The sequence below is a fragment of the Salvelinus fontinalis genome, chromosome 2 (genome assembly GCF_029448725.1).
Source record: "Salvelinus fontinalis isolate EN_2023a chromosome 2, ASM2944872v1, whole genome shotgun sequence".
NCBI classification, from domain to species: domain Eukaryota; kingdom Metazoa; phylum Chordata; class Actinopteri; order Salmoniformes; family Salmonidae; genus Salvelinus; species Salvelinus fontinalis.
In genome coordinates, this window is record NC_074666.1 from 29549730 (window position 1) to 29569631 (window position 19902).

The following is a 19902-nucleotide window of genomic DNA, read 5'->3' on the forward strand; positions in this document are numbered from 1 at the left end:
TCCTCCTCCATGCTTCACGGTGGGAACCACACATGCGGAGATCATCCGTTCTCCAACTCTGTGTTTCACAAAGACACGGCAGTTAGAAACAAAAATCTCCAATTTGGACTCATCAGACCAAAGTACAGATTTACACCGGTCTAATGTCCATTGCTCATGTTTCTTGGCCCAAGCAAGTCTCTTCTTATTGGTTTCCTTTAGTAGTGGTTTCTTTGCAGCAATTCGACCATGAAGGCCTGATTCAAGCAGTCTTCTCTGAACAGTTGATGTTGAGATGTGTCTGTTACTTGAACTCTGTGAAGCATTTATTTGGGCTGCAATTTCTGAGGCTGGTAACTCTAATGAACTTATCCTCTGCAGTAGAGGTAACTCTGGGTCTTCCTTTCCTGTGGCAGTCCTCATGAGAGCCAGTTTCATCATCGTGCCTGATGGTATTTGCGACTGCACTTGAAGAAACTTTCTGGATTGACTGACCTTCATGCCTTAAAGTAATGATGGACTGTCTTTTCTCTTTACTTATTTGAGCTGTTCTTGCCATAATATGGCTTTGGTCTTTTACCAAACTTATAGAAAATTTGTTTCAATGGTCAGTGTGTTAAAAACGTTAAATTCGTAACACCATTTGAAACCTCAAAAGAGTATACTTTTTTATTAACATTTGACTTTGACCACATATTTATTTTGCAGAGAAGGGACTCTGCTGTGTTGACTATTTTGTCATATTTTTCAATTAACACAATTACAGAGGATGCTGCTCAATGCATGCTACAACTAGCCAAATTGTTGCCTTGAACCTTTTCAAACTTAAATTTCAGAATTGGTTTTAAGGATGTAAGCTCCTCTAAGACGATTAAAGCTGCCTCATTCATTGGGATTGGAGAGTGTTGGAGGAATGCGGCAGCCAGCAGCATGTGATCTGGAATCTGCATTGCTTTGTGAGCTCTAAAGACTCCCAACTTGCATTGCAAATCTCATCAAATAATACCCAGACACTTGATTAAATTAATTGGCTATTATTATCATGCAGCACACATCTCTGTGGGGAGAAGGGGACTGATGACAGGGATAAAAGTAGTCACTCACTCCACCATGGAGCCAGGCTGTTCACCATAACAATGTGATGAGAGAGCGAATAGACTGCTGTTGCAATCTGTTACTCCTTAATGGGAGCTCTGTTTCAATACCATCTTGGTCCCGCTGCTCTTTGAAGGATTTTAGTTCATAATTCACTATTTTTGAACAAACATGCTTCAGACTCACTGTTGTCTACTGTAGGCTACAGTATAGGCATATTGTCAAATAAGGAATGAATGGGTGTATAAAGATGACATACAGCATTTCATTCTCTCCCTTTGAAGGTAGTTCAGTAATAATATGCCTATTTGATTGTTATAAACAGCCTGTATCACAAGACTGGTCTCTTCCATAATGTCAAAGTCTGGTGAATGTAGTCATAAAGTGTCATCACATGTAATGTCAAGCTTATAATATTGTCAGAATAATCACATCTATGACAACAAAGTGTTACTGCTGTTTCTTTGATACTGAGCTGTGCGCTAATGAATTGTCTCTCCTTCCCCTTCAACAGGGATTGCAGTGGACAAGCAAGGATTAGTCTACTTTGTTGATGGAACCATGATTCGCAAGATCAATGGAAAAGGAATGATATCAACTGTCATTGGTTCCAATGGCCTGACTTCCACTCAGCCATTAAGTTGTGACGCCCGCATGGATATTTCACAGGTAAGATGACTAGAAGGCCCACACACACACACACACACACACACACACACACACACACACACACACACACACACACACACACACACACACACACACACACACACACACACACACACACACACACACACACAGCACCACACACACACACACCACACACACCCACACACACACACACACACACACACACACACACACACACACACACACACACACACACACACACACACACACAGAGCTAGGAATGTATAGTATCCCAAGCCTTGCATTTACATAGAGCAGTACTGGCAGACTGAACGGACAGAAAAGTATTTCAAAAGCAATTATTGACCCCTTATCTATGATTGATATCATCCTCTGGTTCCAAGGACCTTATCATGCAACGATTCCCTTTTAATCTATACACAGTCATATATAAGTAGCACAGTTAAGTCATCAATAAGTAATGCAGCAAAGCATTAAAACTGATATTAGCGATGAGCAATTAGACAATAATGTCCAAGAGAAAGAAAAAAAACAAGTAAAGACAGATCTTTTATCTATCCGACCTATAAAAATGGAGAGGCCTGATATCGAGAATGAAATTTCCTTTGAGACGTTCCCGCCATGATTAACTGGCCTTAGCGGCTGAATGCTCCCTCTCAATGGAGAGTTTTATTCTTGCTCCTGTCCCTGCTCTCATGAGCAACTGAGGCCCAGATAGGGCACGGGATGCACCCTGACTCAGAGAGCAATTATTCTCAGCCCTCAGACCTTGCCATAAGAAACCATCTTTATCAGAGTGCAAATTAGGCTACACCATGATATTCAAGGGGTCAGCGTGTGTACAGAATTTTTTTAGCGGGCCTATAATAAAGGTAAAAATTCATTACCTTTTAATGAGGCATGAACACAACCAGTCATTTAATCTGATTGTCAAACAAATCACTTAAAAAAAGTAGGCTTCCTCTGCATGATTGTCCACTCCAAAATAATTCCAGCATCCAAACTGCATGTACAGTGCATTCGGAAAATATTCAGACCCCTTGACTTTTTCCACATTTTGCTACATTGATGGATGAAATAAAAACATATCCTAATAAATCTACACACAATACCCCATAATGACAAAGCGAAAAGAGGTTTTTAGAAATGTTTGCAAATATCTTAAAAATAAAAAACAGAAATACCTTATTTGCATAAGTATTCAGACCCTTTGCTATGAGACTCGAAATTGAGTTCAGGTGCATCCTGTTTCCATTGATCATCCTTGAACTGTTTTTACAACTTGATTGGAGTCCACCTGTGGTGAATTCAATTGATTGGACATGATTTGGAAAAGCACACACCTCTCTATATAAGGTCCCACAGTTGACAGTGGATGTCAGAGCAAAAACCAAGCCATGAGGTCGAACGAATTCTCTGTAGAGCTCCGAGACAGGATTGCATCGAGGCACGGATCTGGGGAAGGGTACCAACACTTTCTGCAGTATTGAAGATCCCCAAGCACACATTGGCATCCATCATAAGTTTAAGTGGGAGAAGTTTGGAACCACCAAGACTCTTCCTAGAGCTGACCACCCAGCCAAGCAGAGCAATCGGGCTCCCAAGTGGCACAGCAGTCTAAGGCACTGCATCTCAGTGCTAGAGACGTCACTACAGACCCTGGTTCGATTCCAGGCTGTATCACAACTGGCCGTAATTGGGAGTCCCATAGGGTGGTGCCCAGCGTCGTTGGGGTTTGGCCGGGGTCGGCAGTCATTGTAAATACGAATTTGTTCTTAACTGACTTGCCTAGTTAACTCAAGGTTAAATAAAACATTTAATTGGAGTAGAAGGGCCTTGGTCAGGGAGGTGACCAAGAACCGATATGGTCATTCTGACAGAGTTCCAGAGTGCCTCTGTGGAGATGGGAGAACCTTCCAGAAGGACAACCATCTCTGCAGCACTTCACCAATCAGGCTTTTATGGTAAAGTGCCCAGACGGAAGCCACTCCTCAGTAAAAGGCACATCACAGTCTGCTTGGAGTTTTCCAAAAGGCACCTAAAGGACTCTCAGACCATGAGAAACAAGATTCTCTGGTCTGATGAAACCAAGATTGAACTCTTTGGCCTGAATGCCAAGCGTCACGTCTGGAGGAAATCTGGAACCATCCCTACGGTGAAGCATGGTGGTGGCAGCATCATGATGTGGGAATTGTTTTTCAGCGGCAGGGACTGGAAGACAAGTCAGTATCGAGGGAAAGATGAACAGAGCAAAGTACAGAGAGATCCTTGATGAAAACCTGCTCCAGAGCACTCAGGACCACAGACTGGGGCGATGGTTCACCTTCCAACAGGACAATGACCCTAAGCACACAGCCAAGACAACGCGGGAGTGACTTCGTGACAAGTCTCTGAATGTCCTTGGGTGCTTCAGCCAGAGCCTGGATTTGAACCCGATCAAACATCTCTGGAGAGGCCGTAAAATAGCTGTGCAGCGATGCTCCCCATCCAACCTGACAGAGCTTGAGAGGATCGGCAGAGAAGAATGGGAGAAACTCCCCACAAATACATAGCGAAGACTCAAGGCTGTAATCGCTGCCAAAGGTGCTTCAACAAAGTACTGAGTTAAGGGTCTGAATAATTATGTAAATGTGATATTTCCGGGGTTTTTTTTGTAATACATTTGAAAAATTGTACTGGGGTACACACACTGGGGTATTGTGTGTAGATTGATGAAGGAAAACAATGATTTAATACATTTTAGAATAAGGCTGTAACTTAAGAAAATATGGGAAAAGTCAAGTGGTCTGAATACTTTCTGAATGCACTGTACACTCGCGCCATTTGATGAATCGAAATAGACATCTGTTACAAAACATCAAAAAGTGTTCTTGTTGGATGGATTGGATGCGCATTGGTGTTTAGCTGTAGGCTAGATGTCTCGTGAAATTGTCGACCATCCTCAGCTGATCCAGGAAAGAAAATAAACATTAATAGAAAATAATAAAGCTACATAAATGGTCTACTACTTCTGGCCACAGATGGCGCCGGAGAAAACCAGTACCCGTGCGCACCTGGAAAACAAAGCAATGAGCGTTCTAAATAGCTGACTGACAAAAGCAAACAATGATGACTCAACAGATAAATCTAATGCATTGGAATGAAAGCTATTTTTTGTCAAGGAAACAAATGGCAAACAAATGGCAAAAATGAGGAAGTACAAAGGAAATTCTATGTGTAACGGAGCTCAGCTGAGGCCGAAATTCAGCACTACTGAGTGGACCAACCAGCTCTCACAGTCTCACGTCAGAATTAGACGTTCATCCATGTTTCTCAAACGTCAAATTTCTAAGTTGTTCCAAATCTTCGAAGCATTACGTTTAGGCATTAATTCCACATTTTTAAGGTTAGGGTTAAGTTTAGGCATTAACTCCGAATGGTTAAGGTTTGGGATAGGCTTAAAACATAAATATCAAAAACAACTTTCTTTCGCTGGATTCGAACATGCAGCCTTTGGAACGAGAGGCAGATGCTTACGCCCATCCACAACACCGTAGCAAAAACTGAAACCTACTTCAAGGTAACAACGCTCACTGTTCCCCCTAGTGGCCGGTTTCCACGTCATCTCCCAATGTCCTCAGACATGGATGGACGTTGAATACTGACTTGTAACACAGGTGATCTGCCTGGAGTGAACAGCACTACCACAAATAAATACATTGTTTAAACAATGACAGAGATGTGTTTGTTTCATTTGGAAGCTTTATTTTAATATTTACCACTGTAAAACATATTAACCACTGCATTTTAAACAAATAGGAGATGGTTAAATTAGCATTATTTAGAGACTCCTCCCAAAGTCTCATTCAGGGAAGCTGAGCACCCCCCTGGCTCCCCTGTAATTCACACACTGACCTTTATTAAGTTCTCACCAAAAGTTGTACAAATGCTGAGGCTGGCTAACCTTCAGAGAGGGCTGCAGAGATATGCCCTACAGCAGTGGTCACCAAAGGGACTAGTGGTTGATCTCCAGGGCATTCCTAGTCGATCGGAAAACATTTCTATAAAAAAACAATGATAAAGCCTTGCACTGTTTGCCACAGTTCTGTTAACGACGGTGAGGGCAGGTGTTCAGCAGGCGAATGACACTGTCTACCGGTGCCGCTCCCGCTAGCTAGCAAGGAGGACTCCGGTAGGCGGGGACAAAATAACTGAGATTATACTTTTATTTCCCTTTTGACCCACATTCAAAAGTGTCACAAGCATGTAGTGCTCGAGGCGGGGGCATTTATAGAGGAACCAATGGGATGCTTGCCCAGAATTGCAGGCTGAAGTACAAACTCCACCTACTTGGTGACTCGGTTTCGCCGTCAGCTCGAAGACGGTGTCCCCTTTTAGGTCAATCTTAGCTGAGGGACGGTACGACGGTGGAGGATGAGACTGAATATCAGAGACTGAATATCAGATGCAGGACAATCAGTCCAGTAAAATTAAGAAAGCATGTTATTTACAGTTGAAGTTGGAAGTTTACATCTTAGCCAAATACATTTAAACTCAGTTTTTACCATTCTTGACATTTAATCCGAGTACAAATTCCCTGTCTTTGGTCAGCTAGGATCAGCAATTTATTTTAAGAATGTGAAATGTCAGAATAATAGTAGTATGTAGGTTTGCCTAATCACTTATACTAGTCTTGATATGTATTATGGATAGTTTTAATGATCTAAGGAAAATAGTTGTATTGAACATTGTCAATGGGTCAGAAGTTTACATACACTCAATTAGTATTTGGTAAAAAAAAGTACACATTTTGTCCCCATGTGCAGTTGCAAACCGTAGTCTGGCTTTTTTATGGCGGTTTTGGAGCAGTGGCTTCTTCCTTGCTGAGTGGCCTTCAGGATATGTCGATATAGGACTCGTTTTACTGTGGATATAGATACTTTTGTACCTGTTTCCTCCAGCATCTTCACAAGCTCCTTTGCTGTTGTTCTGGGATTGATTTGCACTTCCAATTGACTCAAATAATGTCAATTAGCCTATCAGAAGCTTCTAAAGCCATGACATAATTTTCTGGAATTTTCCAAGCTGTTTAAAGGCACAGTCAATCTAAAGTATGTAAACTTCTGACCCACGTGAATTGTGATACAGTGAATTATAAGTGAAATAATCTGTCTGTAAACGATTGTTGGAAAAATGACTTGTGTCATGCACAAAGTACAGTCTTGGTCAAAAGTTTTAAGAATGACACAAATATCAATTTTCACAAAGTTTGTGGCTTCAGTGTCTTTAAATATTTTTATCAGATGTTACTATGGAACACTGAAGTATAATTACAATTGTTTCATAAGTGTCAAAGGCTTTTATTGACAATTACATGAAGTTGATGCAAAGAGTCAATATTTGCAGTGTTGACCCTTCTTTTTCAAGATCTCTGCAATCCGCCCTGGCATGCTGTCAATTAACTTCTGGGCCACATCCTGACTGATGGCAGCACATTCTTGCATAATCAATGCTTGGAGTTTGTCAGAATTTGTGGGGTTTTGTTTGTCCACCCGCCTCTTGAGGATTAACCACAAATTCTGAATGGGATTAAGGTCTGGGGAGTTTCCTGGCCATGGACCCAAAATATTGATGTTTTGTTATCACTTTTGCCTTATGGCAAGGTGCTCCATCTGGAAAAGGCATTGTTCATCACCAAACTGTTCCTGGATGGTTGGGAGAAGTTGCTTTCGGAGGATGTGTTGGTACCATTCTTTATTCATGGCTGTGTTCTTAGGCAAAAGTGTGAGTGAGCCCACTCCCTTGGCTGAGATGCAACCCCACACATGAATGGTCTCAGGGTGCTTTGCTGTTGGCATGACACAAGACTGATGGTAGCGCTCACCTTGTCTTTTTCCGGATGCCCCAAACAATCGGAAAGGGGATTCATCAGAGAAAATGACTTTACCCCAGTCCTCAGCAGTCCAATCCCTGTACCTTTTGCAGAATATCAGTGAAATCAAACCAAATTTTATTTTGTCACTTACACATGGTTAGCAGATGTTAATGCAAGTGTAGTGAAATGCTTGTGCTTCCAATCTGTCCCTGATGTTTTTCCTGGAGAGAAGTGGCTTCTTTGCTGCCATTCTTGACACCAGGCCATCCTCCAAAAGTCTTCGCCTCACTGTGCGTACAGAGGCACTCACACCTGCCTGCTGCCATTCCTGAGCAAGCTCTGTACTGGTGGTGTCCCGATCCCGCAGCTGAATCAACTTTAGGAGACGGTCCTGGCGCTTGCTGGACTTTCTTGGGCGCCCTGAAGCCTTCTTCACAACAATTTAACTGCTCTCCTTGAAATTCTTGATGATCTGATAAATGGTTGATTTAGGTTCAATCTTACTGGCAGCAATATCCTTGTCTGTGAAGCCCTTTTTGTGCAAAGCAATGATGACGGCATGTGTTTCCTTGCAGGTAACCATGGTTGACAGAGGAAGAACAATGACTCCAAGCACCACCCTCCTTTTTAAGCTTTCAGTCTGTTATTCGAACTCAATCAGCATGACAGTGATCTCCAGCCTTATCCTCGTCAACACTCACACCTGTGTTAACGAGAGAATCACTGACATGATGGTCCTTTTGTGGCAGGGCTGAAATGCAGTGGAAATGTTTTTTGGGGATTCAGTTAATTTGCATGGCAAAGAGGGACTTTGCAATTAATTGCAATTCATCTGACCCCTCTTCATAACATTCTGGAGTATATGCAAATTGCCATCATACAAACTGAGGCAGCAGACGTATATATAGCCTACTACACACCTCATTGCTGCAAACTGTTTTGCATAGGTTTACGTTTTTTAAGTCATGTTTAAAAATAAAAAAAATCGGAGAGGTAAATCACAGCCCTTCATTTTGACTCAGTGATCTTGGCTCACAAAAGTTTTGGGACCACTGCATTACAGTCACTCTCTACAGACCCTCTCTCTTGCTTTACCTCTCTCTTTATCCCTCTCTCTTTCTACCCCTCTCCCTTCCTCTCTGTCCCCCTTCTATCTCTTTCCCTCCTTTTCTCTCTCTCTCGCTCTACTCTTTCTCTCTCCCCTTCTCTCTTCTTCACAGCAACACAGCACATTGACCCGCATCTGAGTGGGTCTCACAGCTCTGAATAGGCAACAGGAAATTAACTGCTGTGCCCCCATAAGGGCTTATCACATAAGAAGCGTGCAATTCCCCTCTTATGCACAGATTTGCTTCTTTAGAAAGATTATCCATGCGCATCACTGGACTGGATCACGTGCTGATGAACCCATCAAAGTGCTCATGAAAAGATACATAACTATATAACATCATTATGGGTGTGGGTTTTCTCCAGAGCATTTGCATTTTCTGAGGCTGATGCTGTAGAGAGGCTACAGGGACTTTGCATACTGTATATAACGTCTCAATTAAACCTTCATATAGGAGGATACTGTATACCCTATTTTGCATCACAATAAGCCAGTCATTGACACTGCCTATTATTCCCATAGACATTTGTCAACTGCTCAGTCGTATGAGAAGCAGCAGGATGAAGCATTAAATTAAATGTTTGCAATTCAGATAATATCTTGCATGAAAGATTTTTTTTTACTGTCCATATTTCAGGCTTTGTGTTCCTGGCTTTCATTTTGTTGGTTTTCTGAATGCCTTTTACGCTGATTTATTATGCAGTGAAATTATTCCAAGCAACTTCATCCTCAAGATGCTCATTTGTGAGCTGGCTGTCTCCCTCTCCTCCTCGCGTATCTTACATGCAAAGTCTGATGTTCCACTGTGATAGAATCAAATGTCCAAACTATCAGGCCAAGGCCTCTAATCACAGTAATGTGTGTTGGCCATTTTGAAATTGATGTGTGGTTGATACTGTAGTTTACATATATGTTTGGCAGTGGTATTTCCCTTTCTCCAGAATTCTCCTTGCATGTTTTTGGTGTATGCAAGGCTTAAGGCCTCTTAGCATGCACAGCCCCACAAACACATTCTTATTGCATTTGACAATCAATTTAAACTGTGTCCCCAGCTTGGACCAAAGCTGTGCAGGAGGAAAATTAAGGTTATTTCATTGTTGCATCACACTGGAAGAGAAACATTGTCTCATTCTCCAGAGCAATATGTTTCTCCCCCAAGCCATTCTGAAAACAATAGAAGGCTGGAGAGATCTAAGAAACAAAGAGAGTCCAATACTCCATCCAATCCACCACTCCAGGCTTTACGGTGCAATAAGGCATACCATTCTGGTTCCCATCCCCTAGCAAATGAGACCCCTTCAAGTGAGTAATAAGGTACTTTATTATAAAGATTAGGAGAGAGTTGTATTGAGTCACTGCAAGCAGATTAGCATTGTGTGGGTATAAAGTGAATTTAAAGAATGGAATAGTTCAGTGATAGCGTATTATCATATATGTGACAGATCTCACCATTCCAGATTTTCAGGCAAACAAAATGCAAGCATAGCACCGTTTTTTTAAATGGAGCTCATTGCATTGATTTTGCTTTTTAAAACGCAGAAGAAAAATATGTTAATGTATTGTCAATTAGTGTTCTTTTTGTGGGAAGTTATTTTCAAACACTGAGCTGCCAGTCTTCTCTCACAAGACAGACGTGTTCGGATGTGCTTTAAAATAATGGCTGCAGTGGGAAAACGTACCTCCAATTTCAATGCGCGGACACTATGCTGTCAGTATATTTTGTTACCTGTGTAGAGAAGTGTCAAATTATTCCTGAACGGATTCCTTTCATTCACGGACAATTGACTTGCATACAGCCCCTTCATCAGATCATCTCCGAGTGCTTGAAGGTGAGATGGCAACTAATTATATCCTCCACCAATCTGAATCATTCACCCCTATTGTGCAGGAACACTTACCACCCATTATTTGTGGTGGAAGAATGGTTTTTCATGATCCAATTAAACACAGGGGCGATTATATGGGAAGCTTTCTTTATTAGGACTTTGTCCAGCACCCTTAAGTATCCCACTCAGAATTAGTGAACTGTACCTTGGAGCTTTTTATTTGAAATGTGTGTCCTTAGCTGAGTCTCACGGGAACACAGTGTGAGCACACATCCAAAGATGACCTTACAGTGACATTACTACTTGTACAGAACGAGCACAACGTACAGCTTTGTTTTCAGTAGTCACATGCTATTATAATGTGTGCTCTATTATGAATGGCACACTGGACATTTCTGAATATATGACACAGACAGACAATGTCCAAGCAGTCTACACAGTATATGTGCTATTCTTACTACTACATTTACATAACATTGCAATATAATGCATAATCAAAGACAGTGGGACAACTGGAAAGGAAATGTTTCAGGAGAAACTTTGTGGCGTCCATCTATATGACAAGTACACTGAGAGTACAAAACGTTAGGAACACCTGCTCCTTCCATGACATACTGGCCAGGTAAATCCAGGTGGAAGCTATGATCACTTATTGTTGTCACCTGTTAAATCCACTTCAATCAGTGCAGATAAACAGGAGGAGACCGTTAAAGAAGGTTTTGTAAGCCTTGAGACAATTAAGACATGGATTGTGTGTGTGCCATTCAGAGGGTGAATGGGCAAGACAAAATATTTAAGTGTCTTTGAATGGGGCATGGTAGTAGGTGCCAGGCGCACCGGTTTGATTGTGTCAAGAACTGCAACGCTGCTGGATTTTTCAAGCTCAACACTTTCCCATGTGTATCGAGAATGGTCCACCACCCAAAGGACATCCAGCCAACTTGACACAACTGCGGGAAGCATTGGAGTCAACATGGGCCAGCATCTCTGTGGAACACTTTCAAGACCTTGTAGTCCCTGCCCCGATGAATTTAGGCAGTTCTTAAGGCAAAAGGGGATGCAACTCAATAGGAAGATGGTCCTAACTTTTTGTACACTCAGTGTATATGCTTGTTAAACTGTGTTTTCCCTGCTCTAGGTTCGTCTAGAATGGCCCACCTACCTGGCTGTCAACCCGATGGACAACTCCCTGTACATTCTGGACAACAACATAGTGATCCAGGTGTCAGAGAGCAGCCAGGTGAGGATCGTGGCGGGCCGGCCCATCCACTGCCAGGTCCCTGGGATCGACCACTACCTGGTCAGCAAGGCAGCCGTCCACTCCACCCTGGAGGCAGCCAAGGCCATCACCGTGTCCCACCAGGGCACGCTCTACATCGCCGAGACGGACGAGAGGAAGATCAACCGCATCCAGCAGGTCACCACCAACGGGGAGATCTCTGTGGTGGCCGGGGCGCCCACTGAGTGTGACTGCAAGATCGACCCCAACTGTGACTGCTTCTCCGGTGGGTCCCCTGCTGAGCACGCCATTATGCCTCAGACTCAATTCAGCAGTCTATCAAAGGCCTGCGGAGAGGCTCTCTGGATGGACATGCTCTGAAGCAATGATTTGGAACTATTATAACCCGCCCAATGTTTATGGTTGCATCAGTCTAGCTTGACAAAACAAACAAGCTTTAACGTGTGAAATACCTCAGTGGAGTGGTGGGATGAACAGCGAGTTTATTTCCCTTTCACACAACACTCCTCACTTTATTGTCTCGGATGTATTATTCATAACAACTTTATTTGACATTGCAACTTGTCAAACACCACATTATTATTCAGTAAAGTATGAATACATAAATAGTTGTTTATGATTGACTCTCATTTGATTCAATGTATTCTACCTTAGCTAGTTAAGTGTGTAATTTCTTCATTGTCCTGTTCTCACAGGAGATGGTGGATATGCCCGTGATGCCAAGCTGAAGGCTCCCTCCTCCCTGGCTGTTTCCCCTAACGGGACTCTGTACATCTCTGACCTGGGGAACATCCGTATCAGGGCCCTGTCCCCCAACAGGCCCCAGCTCAATCAGAACAGCATGTATGAGATCACCTCTGTGGTGGACCAGGAGCTCTATCTGTTCAGTGTCAACGGCACCCACCTCCACACTCGCAGCCTGGTCACCGGAGACTATGTCTATAACTTCACCTACTCAGGAGAGGGCGACGTGAGCGCCGTGGTCACCAGCGACGGCACCATGGTCCATGTGCGCCGCGATGCCAACGGCGTCCCCCTCTGGCTACTGGTTCCCGGGGGTCAGGTCTATTGGCTCACGATCAGCAACGGGGGCGTCCTCAAGAAAGTCTCCGCCCTGGCGCATGACCTGGCGCAGATCAGCTACCATGGCAACTCGGGTCTCCTGGCAACCATGAGCAATGAGAACGCCTGGACAACAGTATATGAGTGAGTTTTCCACCACGCTCCTTCCTCTCTATTCATGTCAATTTCATTCTGCTTGATAATATCCTCTATTAGCACCCTTCAGATCATAGCCATATTCTTGTTCCTGTCTGCCTGTGTGAAGCTGTAAGTGCTTCACCACCTACACTCCCATTATACGGTAACATTTTGCTGCAGAATTTTGCTGCAGGTTTTTCAGAGTTGGAATGTGTTTAATTTGAAAGGTGTGTGTGTATAAATTACATTGTACGAAAAAATGAAATATAAATGTATTTTCTAATAGATTATTTCCAAAATTATGTTTTTCTGTAATTGGGGCAAATCCATACGCTGGCCTGCAGAAATGGTCTTCTTTTTGTTGACGATTCAAAGCCTCAAAGAGAACTGGGAATAGTGTGATTATATAAAATGTTTGCATAGGCATTTTTAGGGATTTGTTCAGGGGTGCTTTGGGTTTAAAATCCGTTCGGATGTCAGGGGCAAAGAATCCTTTTCACTGCCTCTTAATTTTGTTTGATCGGCAGTAAAACCCTCTCCTTTATTGTGTCTCTATGAAAAATCCTAAATCCACCGAAACCCCATTCTCAGACTGTCCTCAGTGTCCTGCGGTAAGACTGCCGTTGGAGGTCATACCTCATTGGCTTCTTTGTTCCAGCAGCATCATTATACTGCCTCCCAGGGGTGAAGCTGGGGAACTACACCTTTCAGAATAGGAATATTCTGGAATCCACTGAAATATTACCATTTTACTACACAAGGTTGTCACAATGATGTAAGATCCACATTTCAGACATAGGTAGGATGTTATTTGACTGAGTGTTTCCTTGACCAGGTATAATTATGACGGTCATCTCATCAATGTCACCTTTCCAACGGGAGAGGTCAGCAGTTTCCACGGCAATATGGAGAAATCAGTGCGGGTGGAAGCAGACACTTCAAATCGGGAGAAATTCATCACAGCCACAAACTTCTCTGCTGCCAGCACTATCTATACATTACGCCAAGGTAGTAGTAAGGTTTCGTGTCATTTTCTCATCTCGTTTTTTTTCATTATCATGCCGTAGCTTTTTATGTTGTCTGCTCACTACCAATGATGAAGCAAATATATTCCTCCCTGTATCTGTTATTTCGGTGTCCTCAACACGTTGTTCACATGCATGTCTTAATGAGGTGAACAATTTTAATAACGGCCCAACAGCAATTTTATAGAGCCTTAAAATAACAATGAGATGGCATGTCTGACAAAGGTGTAAAGAGTTGGTGAGGAAGTAAACAGGAAAGAAATGAGAAGTAGTCTCCTTTCACAAAGTCACACCTCTGTTCTCACATAGACACATACAGAGCCAGTGTCTCATCAAGTTTTCTTTGTAGAAATACAGTTACTCAAGGGGATATCAATGAAATGTCACATGGCACAAGCAATAATATACCATTCTGTTATCTCTACAATAACAGCTGTGAATAATATAATTCATGCATTTTATTGAAGAGATGACAATGGTATTACTGGATGCCCTGACTGCTATAACTGCCATGTACGGTATGTAGTCTACAGTTGAACCAGTCTTCTGTCGCAATATGAGTTGTCCTTGTTGTAATATTGAATGAGTTTAATCTCTCTCTCTTTCTCTCTCACACACACTCACTAATTATCTCTCTCACACACACTCACTAATTATCTCTCTCTCACACACTCACTAATTCTCTCTGTTACGCTCTCTCTTTGTCCCATGGCTTCACACAGAGCATGCTCAGAACACGTACCGTGTGAGTTCGGACGGCTCTCTGTGGGTGACGTTTGCAAGTGGCATGGAGGTGACCCTGAACACAGAACCCCACATCTCGGCAGGCGTGGTCAACCCCACGGTGGGCAAGTGTAACATCACCCTGCCAGGCGAGCATGCTCACAGCGTCATCGAGTGGAGGCAGAGAAGAGACCAGGCTAAAGGGAACTATACGGCCTATGAACGCAGGCTCAGGGTGAGAAAGATGCAGAACAGACAGCGTGAACACAATACCCCTCACCATATGTTGTGTGTGTGTGGGAGGAATGTCTACATATGGTACAATATGGCAGCATACTTACAACAGACCTAATGTCGCCCTATGGGAGTTTGACTCTTCCAACACTGTAGGTCATGTTAAATAGAAGATGTGTGTCTGACCGGCTCAATTTGGTCTTATGTAGCAAAATTTGAAAGTGTTTTTTACATTGGATAAAAGTAGCGACTCAGAGCTAGAAAATTGTATATCGTATACTACAGTTGAGGAACATTGGGAAAGTAATTCTGCTTTGAAAGTTGATGAACTTGTAACCACACTTTTGAGAAAATGGCCCATGAATGTTTTGGTACACATACTGGAGAGCTCTGGCTTTCTTTACACCCATTCAATATTGTTCACACCCTCTTAAGCCTTATCCCTACCCATCTCTTTAAGGATTCACATGTGAGGCCATGTGCTAAACATAGTGAGTATGGTAGTGTACTAAACAACCAAAGATTTCAAGACTAAAGGCTGGTTTATACTATGTCTGTAGACAGTTGTCGAAGTGACATCATTCATTTTTAGGCAAGTCAGTTAACCTTTCTGCGCACAGATCCCGATTATGGGATCATTTCCCTAAACAACCGCTGAATTGCAGGGCGCCAAATTCAAAAATATTACTACAAATATTTATAATCATGCAATCACAAGTGAAATATACCAAAACACAGCTTAGCTTGTTGTTAATCCACCTATCGTGTCAGATTTCGAAAATATGCTTTGCAACGAAAGCAATCTAAGCTTTTGTGAGTATCAATCAATGCTAGAACAGTTAGCCTAATATTAGCTTGGTTAGCGTGGTCACGAAAAGCAATACAATGTATCGCTTACCTTTGATAATCTTCGGATGTTTGCATTCACGAGACTCCCATTTACACAACAAATGTTCTTTTATATTACTTTTATAACAAAAAAAACGCCATTTGGGTTGCACGTTATGTTAAACTACAGCCTCGTTCCGTTCGACGAAAATTCCAAAAAGTATCCGTAATGGTCGTAGAAACATGTCAAATGTTTTTTATAATCAATCCTCAGGTTGTTTTTAACAAACATAATCGATAATATTTCAACCGGACCGTAACCTATTCAATAAGAGAGAAAAGGAAAATGGAGAGCTGGCTCAGGAACTATTCAGAGGACACCTGACTACTTTTGAAAAATCTCGTTCATTTTTCAAAATAAAAGGCTAAAACTATGTCTAAAGCCTGGTCACAGCCTGAGGAAGCCATTGGAAAAGGAATCTGGTTGATACCCCTTTAAATGGAAGAAAGACTGGCCAGGAAACACAGATTAAAAATATATATATATATCCCTTCCGGGTTATATTTTCTCAGGTTTTCGCCTGCAGAATCAGTTTGTTATACTCACAGACAATATTTTGACAGTTTTGGAAACTTTGGAGTGTTTTCTATCCTAATCTGTAAATTATATGCATATTCTACGATCTGGACCTGAGAAATAGTCCGTTTACCTTGGGAACGTTATTTTAAAAAACAAATAATAATAATCTGACCCCTAGCGTCAAGAAGTTAAGAACAAATTCTTATTTACAATGACAGCATACCATGGCCAAACCCAGACGACGCCGGGCCAATTGTGCGCCACCCTATGGGACTCCCAATAACGGTTGGATGTGATTCAGCCTGGATTCAAACCAGGGACTGTAGTGACGCCTCTTGCACTGAGATGCAGTGCCTTAGACCGCTGCGCCCCGTGGGAGCCCAACATTCTATTGTCATCCGACATCAAACTTGTCATTATGAAAAAGTATAAACACAAAAACGACAGGGGTGTAAAATAGCTTAACTGGTATTTTTTTTTTTTTTTTTTTTTTTTGATCCCCTTTTCTCCCCAATTTTTCGTGGTATCCAATCGCTAGTAATTACTATCTTGTCTCATCGCTACAACTCCCGTACGGGCTCGGGAGAGACGAAGGTCGAAAGTCATGCGTCCTCCGAAGCACAACCCAACCAAGCCGCACTGCTTCTTTAACACAGCGCGCCTCCAACCCGGAAGCCAGCCGCACCAATGTGTCGGAGGAAACACCGTGCACCTGGCCCCCTTGGTTAGCACACACTGCGCCCAGCCCGCCACAGGAGTCGCTGGAGCGCGATGAGACAAGGAAATCCCTACCGGCCAAACCCTCCCTTACCCGGACGACGCTAGCCCAATTGTGCGTCGCCCCACGGACCTCCCGGTCGCGGCCGGCTGCGACAGAGCCTGGGGGCGAACCCAGAGACTCTGGTGGCGCAGTTAGCACTGCGATGCAGTGCTCTAGACCCCTGCGCCACCCGGGAGGCGCATAACTGGTATTTTAACACCAATAAACCCATCTGTTTAAAAATGAATTTAGTATATGTCAATCTAGCAACTAGAAGCAACTTTCTAAACAATGTTTCTATCTTGTTCAAATAATAATAATGACCATATCATATAGCTGACAATGTCTTAACTTTAGCTCATTTGTATTCATTATTACAGGAAAATAAACTCACAACAAGATCATTATTTACAAGTTAATTGTGAGTTTATTACAGAAAATACCTTACGGTTTTGAGTGTGAAATAAAAGCGGGGCATTCTACTGGAGAATTTCAGAACTTGGATACTGTCTCATTGGCCTAACGTTGTATAATAATTTGACTTAGGTGCAGGTCATGTTGTTCTTTCCCGCTCAGCCCAGTCAAAACTGTTCGCTGCTCTGGCACCCCAATGGTGGAACAAACTCCCTCACGACGCCAGGACAGCGGAGTCAATCACCACCTTCCGGAGACACCTGAAACCCCACCTCTTCAAGGAATACCTAGGATAAAGCAATCCTTCTGCCCCCCCCCCCCCCCCCCCCCCCTTAAAAGATCTGATGCACTATTGTAAAGTGGCTGTTCCACTGGATGTCATAAGGTGAATGCACCAATTTGTAAGTCGCTCTGGATAAGAGCGTCTGCTAAATGACTTAAATGTAAATGTAATGTAAATGTTCTTCACATTACCGTCTCTGGTAAACGCACACTGTATCAAATAAAATCAAGTTTATTTGTAACATTCACAAGATACAGAAGGTATAAATGGTACAGTGAAACAGTTACTTGCATAGTGGAGTCTTGTTTATAAATGTAGCTTATAAATGTAGCTATCTTAACAATGAACCATAATCCCAACTCATAATGTTACTACCTTACATGAATCTGCTGGTAGATAAAACTAACCAACTAGGTTCAATATTAGCTAGCTAGCTAACATTAGGCTATAACTAGCAATGCAAATGGCTCTGAGATACGAATAATGTTACTACACAGATCATACATGTAACGTTAGCTAGTGAACCAGCCAGCTAACGTTAGCTAGCTAACAGTACAGTTTAACTTGCAATGAAAACAACTTTCTGACACGTATAATATCTGAAAATGTAGCTAGCTAGACTCTCTTACTCGTATACATGGATGAACGTTTCTCCCTCTAAGTCATGGATGCCAGAGTTGCCCTTTGTTTTAAAATGTAACCCGGAGACAGGTGTTTTATACAACAGCCTTTTGTGTGTTCTCTTTGAGACTGCATATTTGCAATCAAACGCCAGAATTTCTGTTCTCTTCTTAGTTATCATACTCTGCTTCCACCGGACATTCCACTGATTTCAAAACTCGGTCCTCCAGAAAGTGGAGAGCATTAGCAATACTTTTTCAGTTGTTTGTGATATCTTTAAAAAAAGCTGTGTTAGAAAGGATTACCTACACATACTGAGCAGCTTATGTTATAGACAGAAGCGTGCTACATGGCAGACCAATCTAAACTCATCTCTTGGCATGTCCAGCTCTTCCATTATCTCAGCCAATCATGGCTAGCGGGAAGGTTCCTGCCTTTTTCTGTTGCTAAACCAACTCGAAATTTAACTATTTTATTCCTATTTACAGATGGCATGCAAGTTTGTTATTAAGGCACATGAAAGTTCACATGTTCCAGAAGGCATTTCTGCCAAAAAACACATTTTGAGCAAAAAAGTTTACATTCAAATGCCTCTCCTGTGAAGTAGTGATGCGCAACATACGCATAGTTTACTGAAACGAGTCACATTTACACATGACTTGCTCAAATATTATGGATCCCTAGAACTTTTTAGTGGAATATTTTTAGATTCAGACAGTGAAAATGGGAAATCAATTGTAACCCAGACTTCATTGAACATGCACATAGAGAGGGAAAGACGATGATGACTCTGTCAGAGAGAGGAGGATAATGAGGGGGAAAAGGGTGTAGAATGTTTGACTTATTCCTCCTCCAATTTAGGATTAAATGAAATAAAAGCATTTAGGGACCATTTCTAGTTGAGCTGAGGCAGAGAGGGAACATTCAGCTCCATTACTGCCTGTCTGAATCTCTATTGATGGTGAAACACTAATTTACCATCACACTGAAGTCTTTAAAAGCCTCCATTTCAAATCGGCACAGTGGATTTGTTTTTGAAACATTTGCATCATTGTTATCTAGATAAAACAGCAAACTTTTGGGAGAAATAGTCAATAGCTCTAGTATTAGTCAGAGGAATGGCTGTACCACTCACTCAAGTGTCATTCTTGTCTCTCACCAACCCCAGGCTCACAACAGAAATGTGCTGTCCATAGACTTTAACCAAGCCACACGAGTGGGCAAGATCTATGATGACCACCGAAAGTTCACCCTGCGGATCCTCTATGACCAGATGGGTCGTCCCATCGTCTGGTCTCCCAGCAGCAAGTACAATGAGGTGAATGTGACCTATTCTCCAGCAGGCCTGGTGACCAGCATCCAGAGGGGTAACTGGTCAGAGAAACTGGAGTATGAGAACGGGAAGGTGGTTTCCAGAACATGGACCAATGGGAAGATATGGAGCTACACTTTCCTGGAGAAGGTATTCAGTAATTTGCTAG

At 42.4% G+C, this 19902-nt stretch overlaps 1 protein-coding gene across 4 annotated transcripts in view; it reads left to right on the forward strand.

Annotated features, from left to right (window-relative positions):
* Positions 1 to 19902, forward strand: part of tenm1 (teneurin transmembrane protein 1) — a 246029-nt gene that overhangs the window by 217961 nt on the left and 8166 nt on the right. For 2 of the 4 annotated variants that reach the window (XM_055870047.1, XM_055870067.1), the window contains exons 23-28: positions 1589 to 1743; positions 11652 to 12018; positions 12449 to 12959; positions 13789 to 13964; positions 14701 to 14936; positions 19590 to 19883. In XM_055870047.1, the coding sequence (XP_055726022.1) occupies positions 1589 to 1743; positions 11652 to 12018; positions 12449 to 12959; positions 13789 to 13964; positions 14701 to 14936; positions 19590 to 19883 (1739 nt within the window). The remainder of the gene's footprint in view (positions 1 to 1588; positions 1744 to 11651; positions 12019 to 12448; positions 12960 to 13788; positions 13965 to 14700; positions 14937 to 19589; positions 19884 to 19902) is intronic. The other 2 variants (XM_055870059.1, XM_055870075.1) reach the window with 1 other exon arrangement.